Below are 22,455 nucleotides of genomic sequence, written 5' to 3' on the forward strand. Positions count from 1 at the left end.
CGATGAAAGAGGGGGAGGCCTTCAACGAGATGGATTGACCCGGTGGCTGTGATGATGGGCTCAAGTACAGCAGGGATCATGGAGCTGGCGTGGGATCGGGCAGTGTTTCATTCTGCTGTGCATGGGGTCGCTATGAGTCAGAAACGACTCGACAGCACCTAACAACAACAACAACAGGATTGTTGTCGGATTGAGTAACAGATCTACAGCACTTGGCACTTAATAAGCACTGCATACAGGACATTGATCTGCCCTTTTCTTTCTGGGCTTTTCTATCTTTGAAAACCTGGGATTGCAGTTATATTTACCAGTTACATACTTAAAAACAGTCTTTCTCAAATGATAAAGCATATAAGAACCATGTAGAAAAGTTACTAGAAATGTAGATTCCCAGGCGTCAATGCCCAGGGATTCTGATCCCATAAGTGGGTTGTAGAGTTGAGAAATTTGCATTTTAAACAAGAACTACTGCTCCAATGTACCATTGGCAAGAAAGAAATTTGTCAGATAAACCAACTGTGCTCGTCAAGCACCAAGGCAGAGATCAGAGCAAGGGCTGGTGAACAATTTCAGTTTCTGCAGGCTTTTGCAAAGCTACAATTTTCAAGGAAGAGATGTGAATTCTGTAAAACCTGACAGAGAGCTAAATGAGTGTTTAAACCCATTGAAAATCCATTTCTGTTAAACTGATTCCAACTCATAGTGACCCTATAGGACAGAGTAGAACTGCCCCACAGGATTTCTAAGGCTGAGCTCTGATGGTGTAGTGGTTAAGGCATTTGGCTGATAACCAAAACGTCGGTGGTTCAAACACACCAGCTGCTCCATGGAAGAAAGATGAAGCCATCTGCTTCCATAAAGATTTACACCCTTGGAAACCCAATGAGGGTCACTATGAGTAGGAATAGACTCTATGGCAGTGAGTAATCTTTACAGAAGCAAACTGCCACATCTTTCTCCTGTGGAGCAGCTGGTGGGTTCATACTGCTGACCTTTTGGTTAGCAGCCAAGCACTTAAAAAGTGCGCCACCAAGGTTCCTGTACTCTCTCCCAAGTTGTAGTCACAGATTCATGTCCTTGATGAGAATGATCATTGCATGAAAGTGGATGTTCATTTTTCAATTTGTTGGCTTTGCAAAATAGATTTTGTTTCCTTCAAAACTGAAAATTTTTCCTTCATTGACTTCATGACTGTGCTCCTAATTAAAAAAAAAAATTAATCTAGTTTAAGATTGCTTTTCTTAAAAAAATAATTAAATCATTATTGGCATATGGTATCCATGGTTTATTCATTTAAAATCATTCAAGGGAACCTTCAAAGAGTAGAATCAGCAGTCTCAAGTCAATATCATTTCCACATCAATATAACTGATAATCATCTCGATATTAATGTGTCCACAGATAATTGTCCATTTTTAAAAAATGAACAGAAATTGTACACTTGGATTGTGTTCAAGGGGGGTGAAGATTTAAGAAGATATCAAGGTCAAGGCCACAGCATGAAAGCGTGAAAGACAAATTATTTATCATTGACAATTGTTTTCCATGTCTGTGCCTGACCCTGGCTACCCTCTCCTTACCCCCTTCCCTTCACCATGCTGCTTGACTCCCCCTTTGCCAAAGTGGCTGCCCATATTTTGCTTCTTAAAACCAACATGCTCCATAGCTAACATCTTGGGGCCTGACTCCTTTTGGAATTATGGAAATCAACAATAGAAAGTCTTACTGAGATTGATAATGGGCAGTCTCAATTGGTTGTCAGATTTTAGGAAGTAGGAGTGAGGAATCAGGGAGGGGCTGGGGAGACTCCTCTAGAGCCTAGCACTTGTTAGGTTTCACCATAGTGAAATAGTGAGAAGAGGATTTTTAGAAAAGGGAGAGGCAAGTGACTTAAGTCTTATAGGACTCAAATTGAGAGGTATCTGTGATGGTAGTGGGGTCCCTGAGTGGTGCAAACAGTTGGCACAGTAAACAGCTAAACCAAAGTTGGAGGTTCGAGTACACCCAGAGGTGCCTCGGAAGAAAGCCCTGGTGACATATTTCCAAAAAATAAGTCACTGAAAACCCTATGGACACAGCTCTATTCTGACACACATGGGGTTGCCATGAGTCAGAGGTGTCTTGACAACAACTGGGTTACTGTTTGTGATGGCTGTGGATGACCCATTGGTGGTTCTCCACTGGCTTCTGGAGAGGGAGGGCACCTGAAATGCCTTCTGGCATTGTGGGCTCAACGTATATCCTGTTATTCTCTGGTATGTTTGCAAAGTCCTTAACGCTATTCCAGGTGCTTGTGATATCACACATGTGATAGCCTGGAGTGGTGGACAGAGCCCAGGGTGTCAAGAAATCTGGGTTCTAGGTCCAGATCTGTGTAAGGTTGAGAAGGTACCTAACTGCTCTGGCCCTGAGTTTACTCATCTGCAATGTCCAGCATAGATTTCATTATCATTAGAGTCTCAACCATCATGAGAAGTCTGTGACTACTTCACTTGAATCTCATCATCGCTAAGTAAAAGAGGAAGAGCAACATCACTAACCTGAGTTTACAGCCCAGGGAAGGGGCCAAACTAGGCGTTTGGATTCTGATTGGCCGAAGAGGCCAGCATCCTACACCCAACACAGGGACAAACACAGCCTGGGGGAATCACAGCTGACTGTCTGGGAAGGACATATTGCTGACCCAGTGTTGGGAAGACTAGGGCTCCTAGAAGTTGTTTCTTGGGGACTGTGATATTGCACGTGGCTAACAGCACACAGGAACATTGGTGGTGCAATGGCTTAAGCACTCAGCTGCTAACCAAAAGGTTGGTAGTTTGAATCCACCAGTGGCTCTGTGAGAAGAGACCTGGTGATCTGTTTCTATAAAGATTACAGCCTAGGAAACCCTATGGAACAGTTCTACTCTGTCACATGGGGTCAATATGAGTTGGAATCAACTCAACAGCACCTAACAGCAACAGCCAGCACAAATTAGCAAGATAGATAGGGCTGTAGGACCTAGTCACAAATTTTCTTGTGAAAGCAAAGATTCTGGACTGCCCTTGGATTCTGATTTAAGAAGCCTGGAGGGGCTCAGGACTGCACACTTTAGCAGACACCCTCAGGTGAGTCTGAATCAGACCAATCCAAGGTTCGGGTTCTTCTGGGGACAGTGGGTAAGGGGAGGGATTGTGGCCATCAGATGGCAATTAAAAAAAGAAAGAAAAGAAAAAAAACTCACTGCCTTTGAGTTGGATCTGACTCATAGTGACCCCTCCTTGGGTTTCCGAGGTGGTATCACTATAGAAGTAGATTTCCCAACTTTCCTTCCAAGGAGTAGCTGGTGGATTTGAACCACCAGACTTTTGGTTAGCAGTCAGATGCCTTAGGCACTACACCACCAGAGCTCCTTCAGAAGGCAAGGGAAGTGGCACATAGGTTGGGCCAGGGCATAGGGCCCTGGGGGGATAGGTTAGAAGGTAGATGCAGGGTGTCATAATACTCACATCATCTTCTTCCTATTATTATTCCTATTATTATCCAGGGCCTGCCCTACTCCTAGGAACTAAGGGGGAATTAGGGAGAAGTGGGAACCAGAAGCTCTGCTAGAATAGACATTCATGCCTGGCCAACATGCTACTAAGTCCAAGTGATGAAGCAGCCCCAGTTGCAAGGTGGATTTTCATGGAAGAGCAATCACTTCTGCATATGAAGGCTGTTGACTCTCCTAGGTTGAATGTGGTTGTTGTTGGTAGGTGTCATCGCATTTGCCCTGACTCACAGTGACCCCGTGTACAACAGAAGGAAACTGCCTGGTCCCACACCATCCTCACAATCTTTGCTAGGCTTTAGCCCATTGTTGCAGCCACTGTGTCAATACATTTTATTGAGGATCTTCCCCCTTTTCTTCTGACCCTCTACTTAGCAAGCCTTCTATCTTTCTCCAGGGATTGGTCCTTTCTGACAATATGACCAAAATAAGTGAGACAAAGTCTGGCTATTCTCACTTTAAGGAGCATTTGGGCTGTAATTCTTCCAAGAAGGAGCTCTGGTGGTGTAGTGCCTAAGGCACCTGACTGCTAACCAGAAGGCTAGTGGTTCAAACCCACCAGCCACTCCTCAGAAGGAAGGTTGGGCAATCCTACTCCTATAGTGATACTGCCTCGGAAACCCAAGGAGGGGTTGCTATGAGTCGGGGCCGACTCGACGGCACATAATAACAACAACAACTGCCTTGGAAACTCAAGGAGGGGTTGCTATAAGCTGGATCCGACTCTGACGGCGAGTTTGGTTTGGCTTTTCAGTCTTCCAAGACAGATTTGTTCCTTCTTCTGACAGTCCATGCATGGCATTTTCAGTATTCTTTACCAACATTTAATGATTCAAATGCATTTGATGATTCAAGTGCATTTGATGATTCAAATGCATCAATTCTTCTGCAGTTTTCCTTCATTGTCTAGCTTTCACATGCATATGGGGCAATCGGATTAGGCACACCCTAGTCTTCAAAATGACATTTTTGCTCTTTAATATTTTAAAGAGGTCTTTTTCTCCATTTATCATGATGTTGCTTATTGGTCCAGTTGTGAAGATTTTTTTTTTTTAATGTTATTGTGATTTGGGTGAAAGTTTCCAAAGTAGATTCATCTTCCATACAGCAGTTCACATACACTTTGTTTCATGACATTGACTATAATCTCCCACAATGCACCAGATCTCATCCCACTTCTTCCCCATAGCCACCTCTTCCCTGTGTCCTTCCCTCCCATGCACTCCTGACGCCCCCACCCCACTGAGCTGTCTTCCTGTACATACACAGCCGTTCTATTCTCCCATGATTGATCACTGTAAGGAGGGTATCTACCTAATGTAAATGTTCAGTTCATATGTCTGTCTTTTGTTTGGCTGGAAGTTACAGGAGTGGGTTCAATTCCAGACTTGAAGGGCAGCGAGGGGCCATAGTTTCAGGAGTTTCAGCAGGCTCTATCAGACCAGCAAACCTGGTCCCTTATTTTATGATTTTGAGTTTTGCTCCACATTGCTCTCTGTTTTGGTTACCTAGTGCCACTCTGACAGGAAACATACCACAAATGGGATGGTCTTACCAAACAGGAGTTTATTCTTACAATTTGGAGGCTTTAAGTCCAAGTTCAAAGTGCCAAGCTCTAGGGGCTGTGTGAAAGAAAGCCCCTCAGCCTTGGGGTCCAGCTCTGACTCCTGCGCCCACTGGAGCTAGAGGCATTTCTTCATTCAGACAGCTGCTGGCTGCTGAGGCTGAGAAGCCTCAAGGTTGACAAGTAAAAAGGCACAGTCCTGATGTTACCAACCCACACAGCAGGGCCATTAACTTAAGTCCATTGTAAGTCCCAAGGTTGGCAGAGCATAGCAGGCTGCTGAGCAATGACATGGCTACATGCAAGGTCCAAATGTGCCATAGGCTAAAGAGCATTCTCCAAGGCTTCTGCTCATTTACAGAAAGCAGACCACATCCCAAAGGCAGCTACTCAGCTGCTTGTGGTAGATCCCACTATGGAGCTGATTGCCAGTCTTATCATGGGGAATAATTACCACCAGCTTCCCAGCCACTCAACCAGGCCCAGCCAAGATGACACACAAACTGTACTACCACACTCTCCCACTGTATCCAGGATCTCCTACATAGATCCCCCACCAGTTGTGAGGATTTTTGTTTTCTTTATACTGAAGTGTAATCTATAATGAAGGCTGTAGTCTTTGATCTTCATCAGTAAGTGCTTCAAGTCCTCTTCACTTTCAGCAAGCAAGGTTGTGTCATCTGCATATTGCAGGTTATTAATGAGTCTTTCGCCAATCCTGATGTTGTTCTTCTTCATATAGTCCAGCTTCTCAGATTATTTTCTCAGTATACAGATTGAGTAAGTATGTTGAAAGGTGACAACCCTGACACACTCCCTTCCTGATTTTAAACCATGCAGTATCCCCTTGTTCTGTTGGAATGACGGCCTCCTGGTCTATATACAGGTTCCTCATGAGAACAATGAAGGGTTCAGGAATTCCCATTCTTTGCAATGCTGTCCATAATTTGTTATGATCCACACAATTGAATACCTTTGCATAGTCAATAAAATACAGATAAACATCTTTCTGGTATTCTTTGCTTTCAGCCAAGATCTATCTGATATCTGCAATGATATCTTTTGTTCTACATCCTCTTCTGAATCCAGCTCAAATTTCTGACAGTTCCTTGTCAATATACTGCTGCAACCTATTTTTGAATTATTTTCTGAAAAATTTTACTTGTATATTGTATTAATGATACTGTGCAATCATTTTTTGCACTCTCAAGTTGAACAGTTTGAGGAATAACAGTAATAACTAACACTGACATAGCTCTTGCTATGTTTCTAAGTGCTTCTAAGTGTTTCACATATGTTAACCCATTTAATACTCACAACACCTCTTAGAGAAAGATACTAATATTATCCTTCAGGAAACTGAGGCATAGAGAGGATAAGTTACCTCCCTAAAATCAACAGCTATTATGTGGTGGAGATGGGCTTTGGGCATCTTAGGTCCAGAATTCACATGCTCAACACCCTCTATATTACTTTCCTAGAGCAGAGGTAATTCAAAAATGGTTGCAGCAGTATATTGACAGAGATCTTCCAGAGGTGCAGGCTGGATTCAGAAGAGGATGTGGAATAAGGGATATCATTTGCTGATGTCAGATGGATCTTGGCTCAAAGCAAAGAATACCAGAAAGATGTTCACTTATGTTTCGTTGACTATGCAAAAGCATTCAATTGTGTGGATCATAACAAATTGTGGATAACATTGAGAAGAATGGGAATTCCAGACCACTTCTTTGTACTCATGAGGAACCTGTACATAGACCAGGAGGCCATCATTCGAACAGAACAAGGGGACACTACATAGTTTAAAATCAAGAAGGGAGTGCGTCAGGTTCTCTTCTTTCCCCCATACTTACTCAATCTATATGCTGAGCAAATAATCTGAGAAGCTGGACTATATGAAGAAGAATGTGGTGTCAAGAGTGAAGGAAGAATCATTAACAACCTGCAATATGCTGACGACACAATGTTGCTTGCTGAAAGTGAGGATGACTTGAAACACTTACTGATGAAGACTAAAGAATACAGTCTGCAGTATGAATTACATCTCAATTTAAAGAAAACAAAAATTCTCACAACCGGACCTATAAACAGCATCACGATAAATGAAGAGAAGACTGAAGTTGTTAAAGACTTCACATTGCTTGGTTCTACAGTTGATGCTAATGGAAGCAGCAGTCAGGACATTAGACAATGAATAGCACTGGGCAAGTTGGCTGCAAAGTGCTGAGAAGCAAAGACATCTCCTTGAGGACTAAGGTGTGCCTGACACAAGCCATGATATTTTCAATCACCTCATATGCATGTGAGAGCTGGACAATGAATAAAGAAGACCAAAGAAGAGTTGATGCTTTTGAGTTGTGGTGCTGGCGAAGAATCCTGAAAGTATCATGGAGTGCTAAAAGAACTAACAAATCTGTTCTGGAAGAAGTGCAGCCAGAATGCTCCTTGGAAGCGAGGATAGCCAGACTTCGTCTCACCTAATTTGGTCATGTTGCCAGAAGGGACCATTCCCTGGAGAAGGATGTCATGCTTGGTAAGGTGGAGGGTTGATGAAGGAGTGGAAGGCCCTCAATGAGATGAATTGACACAGTGGGTGCTGCAATGGGCTCAAATATAGCAAGGATCACAGAGCTGGTGCAGGACCAGGCAGTGTTTCATTCTGCTGTGCATAAGGTTGCTATGAGTCAGAGATGACTCAGCAGCACCTAACAACAACAACAACAGAGCAGAGATAATTTGCAAACAGAAAAAAATGTCCCTCACTCTCTAGAAGGTTTTCTATTTGTCATTATTTCAGGGTGAGTGTGCTGTGTAAGCCTCACCAGGTACCAGAAGTTGTCACTATGTGGAGGTGGCTTTGGCTTGGCCTTCTAGAGCCTGTTCTCTGTCTTGGGAAGAAAGGAAGCTTGGCTTACAGATAAACACTATGTGAGAAGTCCTGGTGCAGTAACTTCTCTGTTATCATCTCCATCTGGATGACATATAGGCATGATGTCTGTCTTCATGGACTTTGCTTTATTACAGTGTGGAAGAGCAATGATAACTAAGAAAAGAGATACATGAAATAATTACAGTTTACAATGATTAGGTTTATAAAGAAATTAGTAAGAACTGAGATGGAAAATAAATGTGGTGGGAGAAGGGGTGGCATCGAGTATAGGTTGAGTAGTTAGGGGAGGCCTGAGACCCAAGGAGCTCTGGTGGTGCAGTGGTTAAGGCATTCAGCTGCTAAACAAAATGTCAGCACTTTGAACCTACCAGCCACTCTATGGAAGAAAGATGAAACAGTCTGCTTTCGTAAGGATTTACAGCCTTAGAAACCCTATGGGGCAGTTCTACTCTGTCTTATAGGGTTGCTGTGAGTTGGAATCAACTCCATAGCAATGGGTTTTGGTTTAGTCTGAGACCTGGATTTCAGAAGGACCCAGCCATGCAAATGAGCGGGGAAGGGCACATTGTGCAGAGGAAACATTAAACACAAAGTCTGGGAGGAAGGCAAGAGCTTGATGTGTTCCAGAACTGAAAGGAGGAAGGCCAGTGTGCTGTGAGGTACTGAGTGTGTGTGTGGGGGCTGTAGTAGGAGCCATAGAAGAGAAAGGGAAGGAAACAGTCCATGCAGGACTCCAAATGCTCTCCTTTTCTTCTAGCAAAAATGCAACCAAATGCCAGGCTTGCCTCTTTAAAATTGTACAACCTCTCTTATCTCATAAACTTGTAGAAATAATCTAGCCTCCTGCTATTCAAAGTGTGGACCAGTAACATCAACATCATTTGGCAGTTGTGAGAAATCCAGAATCACATACCTGCCCCAAACCCACTGGATGTATGTGAATGAGATCACTAGATCGTTTATACAAACACTTAAATCTGAGGACCACTTATGAAGATTGATGATTCTTAAATGAAGCTGCATGTGGAGTTATCTGGGGAGTTTTTTTTTAAATGCTCACATCTGGTAGATTCTGATTTTGCAATCTGGAGATTCTAACTTCATGGTCTGAGGTGAGGTCTGGGCATGGGGACATTTTAAAGCTCCTCAGGGGATCCAGTGGGCAGCCACTGTGAGAGCTATTGATCTGTACACAACAGATGAACTCAGTCAGGTACCATTGCTTACTTCAGCAGGACTCACTACCTGCTCCTTGCTCATGCTTCTTTTAGAGCCTCTCTATGCTGGTAAAAAGGGAGCCAAAAGATTGTTAGCTCAGTTACTCTTATGTTAGAGTCTGCTAGAAGGAGTGACTATTTCATCAAGCAGCTTGAGAACTTGACAACGTACTTCCTGCACCCTAAATGAAAGGTGCTCCCTAGGCCCCGATGGCCGAGAATAGCTGGAGGGGGTAATTCATGCAACACAGGGCCAACCTGCACAGCCCTCTGCTAGCTGAGAGGCTAGGGAACAAAAGTTGTGAGAAGAAAGTGAGTGGATTTAGAGACAAATCCATTCCCTTGGCCTGGAGGACTTGAGGACTGGTCATATGGGCTTGAAAACTGAATAGGCATTGGCCAAAGAGGTGAGACAATCCAGACTGAGTATGTCCTGAGGCCAGACAGGGTAGAAAATATCCAGAGATGGTGAGAATTATGGTTGAATGGAGCATAAGTGAGTATGTGCATGTGAATGTCTGACCATGAAGGGCCCTGAATGCTACCCTAAGGAGATTGAACTTGAGTCAACCAGTTGAAGGATGAAGGTGGCAAAAGAGAAGGTAGAGGAGGGTCACTCTGGTCTTCCCTTAACCAGGCCAATCCTTGGATAAGATTGATGGGCCAAACGGCACAAGACTTGGCTGTCACCTTGTGGAAACTGCCATAGGTATGGTGAACACATTGCTCAAACAGGAATGCTTTTGAGAGTGAAATGGAGAAAGTGGGATAGGAACTACTGAAAATTACTCTGGGACAACAGGTGAAAAATGTTCTGGGCAAATGAATGCATGGTCACCCAAGAAATAAGCCTACCCATCATGTTGGAGTTTGAGTCATGACCAGGCTTCCTGTCTCCTCTTCCCCTAACTCCCAAGATAAGTAATGGTAGTTAGCTTCCTCTGTTCTTCCTGTGTATGAGCTGAAGACCACTGGATCTCCACCCATTTCCCTTAACTCTAACTCACTGCTATCAAGTCAGTTTGACTCATAGTGACTCCTCCTTGGGTTTCCAAGGCAGTATCTCTACGGAAGTAGATCACCCAATCTTCTTTCTGAGGAGTGGCTGGCGAGTTTGAACTGCCAGCCTTCTGGTTAGCAGTCAAATGCCTTAGGCACTACGCCACCAGAGGTCTCAGTCATTTCCCTAGCTCCTGCCAAAATAGGACCTTTGGAACAAACCTCATGGCTGTGGCCCGGCACACATACAGCTGGTGTCTTGCTAGTGCTGCTCATAGGTTATCCCATCAACTAAATACCAGTGTCTTGCTAAGTGATGCTCATGGTTATCCCATCAACCTGCATAATCACAGAGGTGGGGTGAGTTGGGGTGGGGATTCAAACCTGGGAACCTGATTCATAAACTCTATGTGATATGGCCTTGATTTATTGTGGGTAGAGAGAATGTTCCATATGCCTTGGGCAGCACAGAGCTGCCAGCAATCTTAATCACCAGCTGGCCAGGAAGGAGGGTGGAGAAGAGAAGCACCCCCCAGAGTCCTCAACGGGAACTGGTAGTTGTTGGACCACACATAGTACCTGCTCAGTCCATCAGGGGGCCCTCCTGGCCTCAGCATGGGGCACATGCTTAGCTACATGCACTTCTGTTTGAACAATAAGAGGTAACTGGAAATACATATTTGGAGCTACTCAGTGTTAATTGGTAATGGGGATAACACCAGATCAGTGGGTCAGGTAAGTTGGACTCTAATGTCTGATCTACCACCCACTGTGTAACCTTGTGTGAGTCATTTGCTCTGTCTGAGCCTCTCCAGTCTCCTCAGGGCCTCTCTAACCATTTTCCCAAGACTTCTCTGGTTGCCTCTTCCCCAGGGTTGTAATAAACCATGTGTTTTTCATATCTCAGGCTATGTTGAGGGGAAATGAACATGTCACAGATGGGGAAAAGCACTCTGAGAAATGTGAACAATAAACAATCCCGTTTAGAAGTGAGGAACCCAAAGGGAGCCATGAATAACTCTGTGTTAGAACTAGAAGGGCTCTTAGAGTTCATAGGCAACTTCCCTACCCATTTTATGGCATTTCACAGATGAGGAAAACTGATGCCCAGTAAGTCTTCACTTCAAGATCACACAATGAGGTAGGAGCAAAGTCAAAGGCATAGCCACTCCTACCAATTATGTTACTTTGCCCTCTTCCTACCTCATCTTCAGAATTCAGAAACCCATGGCATATTTGGGTAATATTTGTAAGGGCAGGAAACAAAACAAAACAAAATACTTAGTTGGATAGATGCTATTCTTACCAGTTTCTGGGTGACTCCTGGGGGAGCCCACTCATAGGTGATGGTGTCAAAGGTCGGATCTTTCCCAGTGGCAATAGGGTTAGTCATGATCATACGGTTCCTTTTGTAGATCCGGATGCCATCCCCCCCTTTCACTCGGGCTGTAAGGGTGGAATACTTGGAGTCCATCAGCAAACGGCCAATTTTCCGGTCATCTTCCAGGTCAGAGCTTAGGCAGTGGTCTTCTTGGCTGCACTTGCAGGACTTGCATATTTTCCTGGGAAGAGAGATGGGGATAAGTGAGATCAACTTCTGGAAAAGAGAGATAGAGCAAGAAGCATCATTCTTTTGAAAACAAGCACAAAGTTTAAGTTGAGTAACTTGGAAAGGTTAGCAGTGGTAACTGAGATTAAAAAAAAAAAATGGGGGGATTAGGAACTACATTTGGGGTTACCAGATCAAAGTCTTTCAATCAAAAGGGGATGGAGAATGTGATTTTTACTGGTGAAAAGAGTAGAATATTTTTCCTCCTTGTGGTCAGGGTGGCAAAGGCTGGTTTACATATTAGAGATCTCAAAAGCAGGGGTTTGCATAGCCAATGGGCCAAACCCAGCCTATAACCTGCTTTTATAAATAAATTTTTATTAGAACACAGCCATGCTCATTCATGTACATATTGTCTATAGCTGCTTTCTCGCTACAGTTTTGAGTAAAGAAGGTGCAATAGAATCCCTTTGGCCTGCAAAGCCTAAAGTATTTACTATCTGGTCTTTACAGAAAAAAGTTGGCTGCTATCTTCTCTAAAGAATTATTCAAATTGTCTTCCAAGATTCATGAGCCTTGACACTTTAGCAAATTTAAATATTCTTTTAGTACACACACCAGAACTAGAATACAGAAGGGCATTTTCTTCAAGAAACATGTGGACAGAATTCAGGGGTAAGGGGATAAACTTAGAAAACTCTTTGGGCTGCTGGAGAGATTGATGTTCATTGGATGAGGCTTTTCATAAAGATGGGAGAAAGAGAACCACTCTTGGCAAGGTTCAAATGCACTTGAAAGTTTAAGGCTTTTCTCTGACAATTGGGAAAAAAAAAAAAAAAAAGCAGTGTCTAGCTTCTTTGTGTCATACTGTTAATGTTTAGAAATCCAGAGAGTTACATACTACAAGAGGAAAACTGCTCCTCTGCCTTTCCGGCCTGTCACTTACCGTAGGTATGCTTTGCTATGTTTCAGATGCTCTAAAGCATGCTATTTAAGAGCTTGTTAAATAAAGCATTGATGTTAAGACCTACTGCAGGGATGGGAAGGCCTAAGCAATGAAAACTTCACTGCCAGGTATACAACCACTTCTTAGCCATGCAAATCCAAGGAAGCCCTCATTTTCTTTTCTGACTCTAGAGATTCATGAGTTCCATTATTTACCACATATATTGACTGCGGGGCTACCAGGGACATGGCTTGATGATCTACCTTAGTGGTTCTTAATCTAAGTCAATTCTGCCCCCATCTGTCAATGTTTGGAGACATTTTTGGTTGGAACAACTGAGGGAGAGGGTGTTGCTACACATCCTATGATGCACAAGGCAGCCCCTAGAACAAAGAATTATCCAGCCCAAAAGGTCAATAGTGCTTAAGTTGAGAAATCCTATCCTATGTGAAGAGACTCCCACCTGTCTGCCAGTTTGTCATACTGTGATGGCTTGCATGGTGCTGTGATACTGGACACTATACCACTGGTATTTCAAATACTAGCAGAGTCACCCATGGTGGAAAGGGTTCAGTGGAGTTTCCAGGCTAAGACAGATTAGGAAGAACGGCCTGGAGATGAAAGCCTTATGGATCACACAAAATGCTCCTTAGAAGCAAGGATGGTGAGACTCAGCTCACCAGGAAAGGCCAATCACTAGAAAAGGACATTGTGTTTGGTAGAGGGTCAATGGAAATGAGAGGAACCCTCAATAAGAGTGGTTGACACAATAGCCACAACACTGGGCTCAAGCATACCAACGATCACAAAGATGGTGCAGGACTGGACAATGTTTGGTTTGTTACACATAAGAGTACCATGAGGTGGAGCCTACTCAACAGCAACTAACAACAACCACATAGGAAGAGAAGGAAGCCTCAATGTGAGTTTTGAAGGTCTTACAGTTGGGGGGCGGATCAGATGGAAATAACAGCATAAGGCAGAATCAGGTGGAGCCATAAGAGAGTTGCATCTGCTCTGGGACAGTCTTGATGGCCTGGACCAGTTCCCCAGGGTGTTAGTAGGGGGTGCATGGAGAAGGGCTCAATGGCCAAGAATTTGGAAAACAGTGGGTTAAAAAGCTTTGCGCATACTTCTTTAGTGCAAGGTTGTGCCTTGTCTTTAATACCTGGATGTTCATTTCTTACTTCAAGGAGAAGTTTCCAATCTAAGTTCACATTCATTGGGTTACAATTGGAGAAATGCTAAGATAGATGACGTCAAGAATATTTCTAGCATTACAGAAGAGAGCAGTGCAATGCAAAGCAAAAATGAGAAATCATTTCTTTTTGTTCCTGTAAAAGGAGGTTGCTTATTTTGCAGGGTTGAAGTATTTTATTCACAATCATTTATATTCTCTTGCTTATCCCTTTTAGGAGCTACGTGTTATGGATTGAATTGTGTCCCTCAAAATATGTGTTGAATTCCTGGCCCCTACCTGTAGATGTGATCCTGTTTGGAAATAAAAGATTTCTTTTGTTATATTAACGAGGTCACACCAGTGTAAGGGTGGATCCTAAACCTAATAGCTTCTGAGTTACAAATGGACCAGAATAGGCACAGAGACACACACATGAGGGAAGACAGGAACACCAAAGAATTCCTGGACAATAGACAATGAAGAACTCCCCCCAGGAGCCACTGTCCTGATTTGAACTTGTAGCCTTCAAAACTGACAATAAATTCTGATCTTTAAAGACACTCACTTGTGGCATTTTTTGTTATTCTGGTCCTCGGTGACTAACATAAGGAACATGAAGGAAACACATTGCTAAGAAGACAGGAGATGGTGCTATTGGTTTACATGTGGGATCGACAGTAGCACAATGAAAGCAGGAGGAGGAAGAGGATGGAAGTGAAGGAAAGCCAAGTGTGCAGGGATGGAGGGAGGAATCCTGATTCCAAGACTTCTTGCCCCATCTAATGCCTTGACCTCCCCAATATATAAAATAGGATGAGAAAGCTGCCCTTTGAGCTTTTGGTGAATGTGTACTTTCAAAATGCTGTAACTGAAGTTGGGAATGCAAAAAAAAAAAAAAAAAAAAAATTGAAATAGAAGACTTCAACAAATATGCGATGTTCTTTGAAGTGATGTCAACATTTCCCATTTCATTCAATAATATGTCTGGGGAGGTCCCTATGGTACCATGCACTATTCTGGGACTTTCTTTTTATTTTTGTAAACTTCATTTTGATGTGAGTGAAAGTTTACAGAGAAAATTGGTTTTCTATTCAACAGTTTTGTATACATTTTGTTTCACGACACTCATTGCAATCACTACAATGTAATAGCACTTTTCCCACTTCCTCCCTGTGTTTCCCATTTCCATTAGTCCCTCTTTTCTATCCCTTCCTGCCTTCTGAGTTTTATATCTGGTGAAATGCTGTTCTTTTGATTTTGTATGGCTGATTGTTGTAAGGAGTGCATACTCCTTTAATGTTATGTTATTGCTCACCTTATAGGCTTACCTATTCCTTGGCTGAAAGTTGAGCCACAGGGGTGAGTTCAACTCTAGGCTTGAAGGGTTAATAAGGGTCATTGACTCAGGGTTCCTCCAGTCTCTATCAGACCAGTAAGCCTGATCTTTTTTTATGATTTTGAAGTTTGTTCCACATTTTCACCCACTCTATCCAGGACTTTCTACTATAATCCTTTTCAGAGCTATTGGTAGTGATAACCAGGCATGACCTAGCTTTTCTGGTCTGAAGGTCAAGTGGGCTGAGGTCCATTATTAGTCCTTTGTATTATTTGTTTCCATAAGTCTTTGACTTTCTTTACTCTTCTTTGCTTTGGATGGAGCAAGACCAATAGTTACATCTTAGATGGCCATTGGCTAGCTTTTAAAACCCTAGTCACTACTCATCAGTTGGATATAGAAACACTTTCTTTGAAAACTATATATGGCAATTGAGTTAGCTGTCCCCTGAGACTGTGGTCCTAAACCTGCAAGCCCAGATGTTTGCTTATGGCTAAGAAGTTTGGTTATGGCTCAAGATTGTAAAGCTCCCCATTCTCACATCTAAGCTTTCAAGGTGTTTGGTTATGGCTCGGAAGTTTTCAAAACCTTGCCCCATGGTTGCAACCTGGCCACATGGAATTGTGGGAAAGGCACAGGCTTGGAATCTTATCCCAGCTTGAACATTAACCTACCACAGGCCTATGGGTAAGTTTCTCATCTATACAATAAGAGGTCTGATCTAGATCAGGGCCTATTTTTGTTCAGCCCATGAGTTAAGAATACCTTTTACATTTTTAAATGGTTGAAAAAAATTCAAAAGGAAAATAGTTATGTTGTGACACCTGAAAATTACCTAAAATTAAACTTTCAGTGTTCTTAAATAAAATTTTATTGAAACATAGCCACATTCATTCATTTATATATTGTCTATAGACAGTACAGACTATATCGTCTATAGATACTACAGAGTGCCAGAAGAACAAACACATCTATCTTGGAAAAAGTGCAGCTGGAATGCTCCTTGAAACTGAGAATGGCCAGACTTTGTGTCACCTACTTTGGTCATGTTGTCAGAAGGGACCATTACCTGGAGAAGGATGTCATGCTTGGCAAAGTAGAGGGTCAGAGAAGAAGGAGAAGACTCTCAATGAGATGGATTGACACTGTGGCTGCAATGATGGTCTCAAGTATAGCAAGGATTGGGAGGATGGCACACCACTGGGCAGTGTCTTGTTCTGTTGTACAGAGGGTTGCTATCAATCAGCACCGACTTGATGGCACCTAACAACAACATAGATACAATGGGAACCCTGGTGGCAAAATGGTTAAGCAGTTGACTGTTTTCCAAAAGGTTGGTGGTTTGAACCCAACCAATGGCTCTGCAAGAGAATAAACTTGGCTTTCTGCTCCAATAAAGTTTACAGCCTAGAAAACACTCTGGGGCAATTATATTCTATCTCACTGGGTCTCGATGATTCAGAATTGACTCGACAGCACTTGACAACAATATACACACTATATTATCCATATACTATCCAGGTAGAGTTCAGTAGCTGCAACAAAGACCATATGGTCTGCAAAGCCTAAACAATTTACTCTCTGGCCCTTCACACAAAATGTTCTGACTTCTGGTCAAGTTGGTGAGTTTTTAAACCTTGCTGTGCATTAACATCTCCTGGGAAGCTTGTTACGTAGAGAGATGCTTGGGCCCAGCCCAGCTATTCTGATTCACAGGTGTGGAGTGGGTTCCATGTGTGTCCACTTTTTATGAAGTTCCAGAGGCAATTCTGGGGCACACCAACACCTGGGAGTCACCAAATGGCTCCTTTCAGTAATTTAAACAGCTCTCGTTGATTTTCTCAACATTGCCCCTTGAAATTCACAGGAAAGCTAGTTATTAAAGCAGAGTTTCTGGGAAGATCTCATTTGTTGTTGTTGGTAGATGCCATCAAGTCAGTTCCAACTCGTAATGGCCTTATCTACAATAGAACAAAACTCTGCCTGGGACTGAGCCATCCTCAAACTGTTGCTATGTTTGAGCCTATTGTTGCACTCACTGTGTCAATCCATTTCCTTCAGGGTCTTCCTCTTTTTTGTTGTCCCTCTACTTTACCAAAAATGATGTCCTTCTCCAGGGACTGGTCCCTCTTGATAACACATTCAAAGTACGTGAGATGAAGTCTTGCCATGTGTGCTTCTAAGGAACATTCTGCCTGTACTTCTTCCAAGACAGATTTGTTCATTCTTCTGGCAGTCCACAGTATATTCAATATTCTTTGCCAACACCATGATTCAAATGCATCAATTTTTCTTCAGTCTTCCTTATTCATTGTCCAGTTTTTGCATGCATATGAGGTGATTAAAAATACCATGGTTTGGGTCAGGCACACCTTCATTCTCAAAATAGAATCTTTGCTTTTTAACACTCTAAAGAGGTCTTTTGCAGCAGATTTGCCTTAGCCAGTGAAAAGAGGACAAGCTAATGCTCCAGTTTCCAAGGCCGGCCTGGAAGCATGGCCTCATCAGAAAGGGTACTGACATGAGGAGACTGGGAAAACCTATCAAGAGTGTCCCTGAATAATTTAACATTTTGTAATCAGAAAAGCACAGAGCACAGTGCTACTTTGACATGAGTCAGAATCGATTCGACACCAATGGTTGGTAATTTGAAGAGGCCAGTGGTCTCTCTTCTATTTTTCATACTATACAGGTAATACCTGATTTAAAGTACATTCAATTTATGACAAATCACATTTACAATTTTTTTTTGTACATCTTATCGTTAGTTAATATATAATACATAAGCACATGACCTGCTGATGTTATCATTCACAGATGTTCACTTGCAGATGTTCAATTTTATGATTTACTGTTCAAAACACTGCTGTATAGCAAGCAACAATGAAAACTAAGAAAAAAAAGAGAGAGATTCATTTACATCAGAACACTTAAGATGGAGTCCTTGGGACAAAACCCTCTGGTAAGCTGGGGAGTACCTCTATTCCTGCTGCTTTCAAATTAAAGTTATTCTCTACAACAACAACAACAGTAACAACTCATTGCAGTCAGTGAAATGCTAGACAGAGACATTAAAAAAAAAGCTAGTATTGTAAAAGAAAAAATTCTGTCAGCAAGGAAAATATATTGTACTGGGCACTTTGGGAGGAGCCTGGTTTTATGACTGCCGGCATGAAAGTCATAGAGGTGTGTTTTCCTCTGTAAGAAAATTTACTCTGAGTGGAAATTTAGCATCCTTTGAGTTTGGCTCTGTTATGGAGTGAATTGTGTCTCCCCACAATATGTATTGGAATCCTAACCCCCATACTTGTGGATATTATACCATTTAGGTTTAAGGATTTCTTTGTTGTGTTAATGAGGCCCTATCAGTGTGGAGTGTGTCTTAAACCTCATCACTTTTGAGCTATAAAAGGAGCAGATTAGACACAGAGACAAGCAAGGACAAACTGGAGAAGACAGAAGCACATGTGACAATCACCAAGGAACTGAGGGAAACCAGGGCTATAGAAGCTGAGACAAGGATTTTCTCCCAGAACCAACAGAGAGGGAACCAGCCCTGAATTCAGACTTCTAGCCCTCTAAACTGTAAGGAAACAAATACGTGGTTTTTAAACTGCCCATCTGTGGTACTTTTGTTATAGCAGCACTAAGAAACAGGGGCAGACTAGAAAGGAGCCCAGCCCCCATGGCCATTTGGAAAGCAGCAAGCTGAGGGATGCTAGAGAACTTTCCTCTGTGTTTTCCTTCATGATCTGTTGGTTCTGAAAGTCCTGCTCTTATCTGCATTCTCTTCTTTCTTCTCTAAGTAATTCTACTATTTTATGTGAGGTCACAGCATTGCTAATCATGTGAATCAACAACTTGATTGCATATATTCTGCCTGAAACTATGGAATTGTAAAACTGGAGGTGATCCTAGAGTGCATCACCTCCACTATTTTTCAGATGGAACTCCCAGGCTTAGAGAAGGGATGTGTCTTGTTCAAGCAGAGGAAGTACTAGAGTTCAAGTCTGATAATTATTATTTGAGGGATTTTTCTACTAAACCAGGCTGGTTGGCACTCCGATCATTTAAATATACTTCAAAGTAGTGTAGAGTATATGAACTGGAGCATGAAATGGTTTGCCATGGTTTCCCCTTTAAGAATTTGGTTTGTATGACCTCTTGGCTTCAATACGGCACAGATTTATGTCCCTATTAAGATCGAAAGATCAACCTCATTGCTGTTGAATTGATTCTGATTCATGGCAACTCCATGTATATCAGAATATAACTGTGCTCCTTAGGGTTTTCAATGGCTGTTTTTTTATACATACATTGCCAAGTCAACTCTGGGTAGACTCAAACTGCCAAATTTACTGTTAGTAGCCTAGCACATTAAATGTATGCATCATCCAGGGACTCCAGATCCATATTAGGTTGATCAAACCAAAGAGGACATTTGATATGCAGGACCTTCCAGCTGCAATCTGTATTTCTTAAAGACAAATTCATTTGATTTTCAAATCACTAGCAGAATGACAAGGAAATGTAGGAATTAAAACAATGCAGAGAGACTTTTGGTTTGATCCATGAGGAACAGGGTCCAGAATGGCCTTCCTGCCATAAATAACTAGAAAAAAAGACGAAGTACCTTAAACAAGTGTTTTCACATAGTGGACAACAGGTAGTTCAAGACTATGATCCTTGATAGAAGAGAGAACATTATTGAATTGACGTGGGGTACATTTAGAGAACATTTTGCCCTTGTCCCAGATCCCTAAAAAGAGACCTCTTGGCAGTCTTCAAAGAGCTGAAGAGGAGTCAGCATTGTTCTATATGACCCTAACGGGAGATTCAGGAGCAATAGGTTGAAATGAAAGGGAACCTGACTTTCCTTATGGCCAGAAAGAGTTCTTGTAGCTAAGATTAGAAGCATGGAAAGCTTCCTGTCATGGGAGTGTTTTAACTGAAGGAGGACTTTGTGCAGGGGGTGGGAGCTTGGATTGGCTGACCTTGAAGGTTCCTTGTACCCAGAAGAATCTGTGAGCTCCTTTGAAGCTGAGAACTGTCAGAGAATGGAGTCAAGGAGCATCTTGTGTTTGAAAGCTCATACCACCACCAGCTGCTGTAGAATTGATTCCAACTCATGGCAACTTCCTGTGTGTCAGAGTAAAACTTTGTTCCATAGGGTTTTCAGTGGCTGATTGTTTGGAAGCAGATCACAAGGCCTCTCTTCCAAGGTACCTCTGGGTGGACTTGAACTTCCAACCTTTAGCTTAGCAGCTGACTGCATTAACTGTTTGTGCCACCCAGAGACTCCTACAAGCTCATAACCCATAGTGTTATTGAATGGTTAACAGTATGAGATTGAGTTTCACACAGACCTGAATTAGAAGCCTGCCAATTAATAGCCATTTCCTAGTTACTCACCTTCAGTTTCCTGCTTTTCACAATAGAAAAACTAATATTTACTTCCCAGGGTTATTTCAAGATTTAAATAAAAGAGGTTGAGCTCAGCTCAGTAAAAATATGGGAAATAAATACAGCACAAAAATATTTTTATAACTGCTATCTCACAATAAGGAGCTCTGATAGCATAGTGCCTAAGGCACTTGACTACTAACCAGGGGCTGGCAGTTCAAACCCACCAGTCATTCCTCAGAAGGAAGGTTGGGCAATCTACTTCCATAGTGATACTGCCTCAGAAACCCAAGTTGGGTCCGACTTGCACATAACTACAACAACAACAACAACAATCTCACAATGAAAGCCACTATCTCTGGAAAATGCTTTCCAAATGTTGTTCCTAACTGAATGTCCAAGGTGAAGCTCTGGCAGTGGGGACAGAAGCTCCTTGGTGGCCACTGGGCTTTACAGAGCTGAGCCTCACTCCCAGGGTTTTCAGGATGACCTGGAGCCATGCAATGTGGCAGCACTATCCTTTGCTGTCAGAATATCAGTGAATGAAAAAAAAAAGGAAAGACAGACAACGCAGATCATAGTCCAGCTGGACCCTATGGGCCATTTGTGTGGATGTGGTTTCCAGGTTCTGGTCAGGAAATACTGTGTACAAAAGGTCTTTGATATCTTTACCAGGGTTTGTCTTAAGTTCAAACCCACCAACAGGGATGGTGGCACAGTGAGGGTAGATCAATCCCATTCAGCAAACTCTGGGATAGACAGATGCTTCCACTCAGATGCACCAAGCACTAGTTAACCACTGTCCAGGTCTTCCCACTGCACTCCTGTTTGGCTGAGCTTGGTGGCTTCAACCTTGAAACTTTTATGAACCATTAAGTTCATTCTAAGGAGCTCTGACAGTACAATGGCTAAGTGCTCAGCTGCTAAGCAAAAGGTCAGAGGTACAAATCTACTAGCTACTCCAAGACACTGGTGATCTGCTCCTGTAAAGGCTATAGTCTTATAAACCATATAGCACAGTTCTCTTCTGTCTTAAAGGGTCGCTATGAGTTGGAATTGTCACAATAGTACACAACAAGAAGTTTCTTCATCTTTGCTCCCCAAAGACTTTTTTCTTGTTTCTAAATTAGGACAATCCTTGGCACAAATGTTTTGTGCTCAACTGCACTGTGGAAGAAAGGACAACTCAATGGCAATAGACATTTTTTTGGCATAAGTAAGACTGATCTAGGGAAAGCAGAGTAGTGTTCACTCTGGAGCTCCTCCCCAGCAATGCATGCATCTTAAGCAGTCCCAGCAGAAAAAGATGACCAGGGTTCCCAGAAAGGACAGCCAAGAAATGAAGGCAGGCAGAACCCTCTCTGACCAAATCTGTTACCTCCATGAATGTGGCTCAAAGCCGGAGCACGTCCCCTTGCATCTCAGACAAGGCACACCTCTTGCTGACTGCTGCTGGCCCAGGGACATCTGGAAAAGGAGACAGAAAAGAGGGTGTTTTCCTTCCAAACATTTTGGATGGAGATGCTTGACCTCTAGAAGACTTGGCATGTTAGCAAAGGGATTGTGTGGGGTTCAAAGGGCTTGAGATGAATAAGCCATCACTTACTGTTTACCAGGAATGGAGCAGACAAGCTGGGAATGTGGCCATAGGACAGGCAAGTGTGGAAGGGTGGAGTCCTTCCCAATAAAACTGCAACAGGGCCCTGTCTCCAGTACTGTTGTAAAATATCATGACTGCATGGAAACACTCTGCTCCCCCTAACCCCACCTATTCCCCTGATCCACTTGTCTCCTTGATGGAATCTTCCAATAAGTGTCTCCTGTCCCTCATTTATTTGT

At 42.7% G+C, this 22,455-nt stretch overlaps 1 protein-coding gene across 1 annotated transcript in view; it reads right to left on the minus strand.

Moving 5' to 3' along the window:
• The window catches only part of LMCD1 (LIM and cysteine rich domains 1), a 59,580-nt gene extending 37,497 nt beyond the window's left edge, over positions 1–22,083 (minus strand). The window contains exons 1-2 of the mRNA XM_007945850.1: positions 21,995–22,083; positions 11,509–11,764 (exon numbers count right to left, since the gene is read on the minus strand). Of these exons, the coding sequence (XP_007944041.1) occupies positions 11,509–11,764; positions 21,995–22,083 (345 nt within the window). The remainder of the gene's footprint in view (positions 1–11,508; positions 11,765–21,994) is intronic.
• Positions 22,084–22,455: the final 372 nt, after the last annotated feature.

This window comes from Orycteropus afer, unplaced genomic scaffold (assembly GCF_000298275.1).
Source record: "Orycteropus afer afer isolate SDZICR_OR568_19922 unplaced genomic scaffold, OryAfe1.0 scaffold00144, whole genome shotgun sequence".
NCBI classification, from domain to species: Eukaryota; Metazoa; Chordata; class Mammalia; order Tubulidentata; family Orycteropodidae; genus Orycteropus; species Orycteropus afer.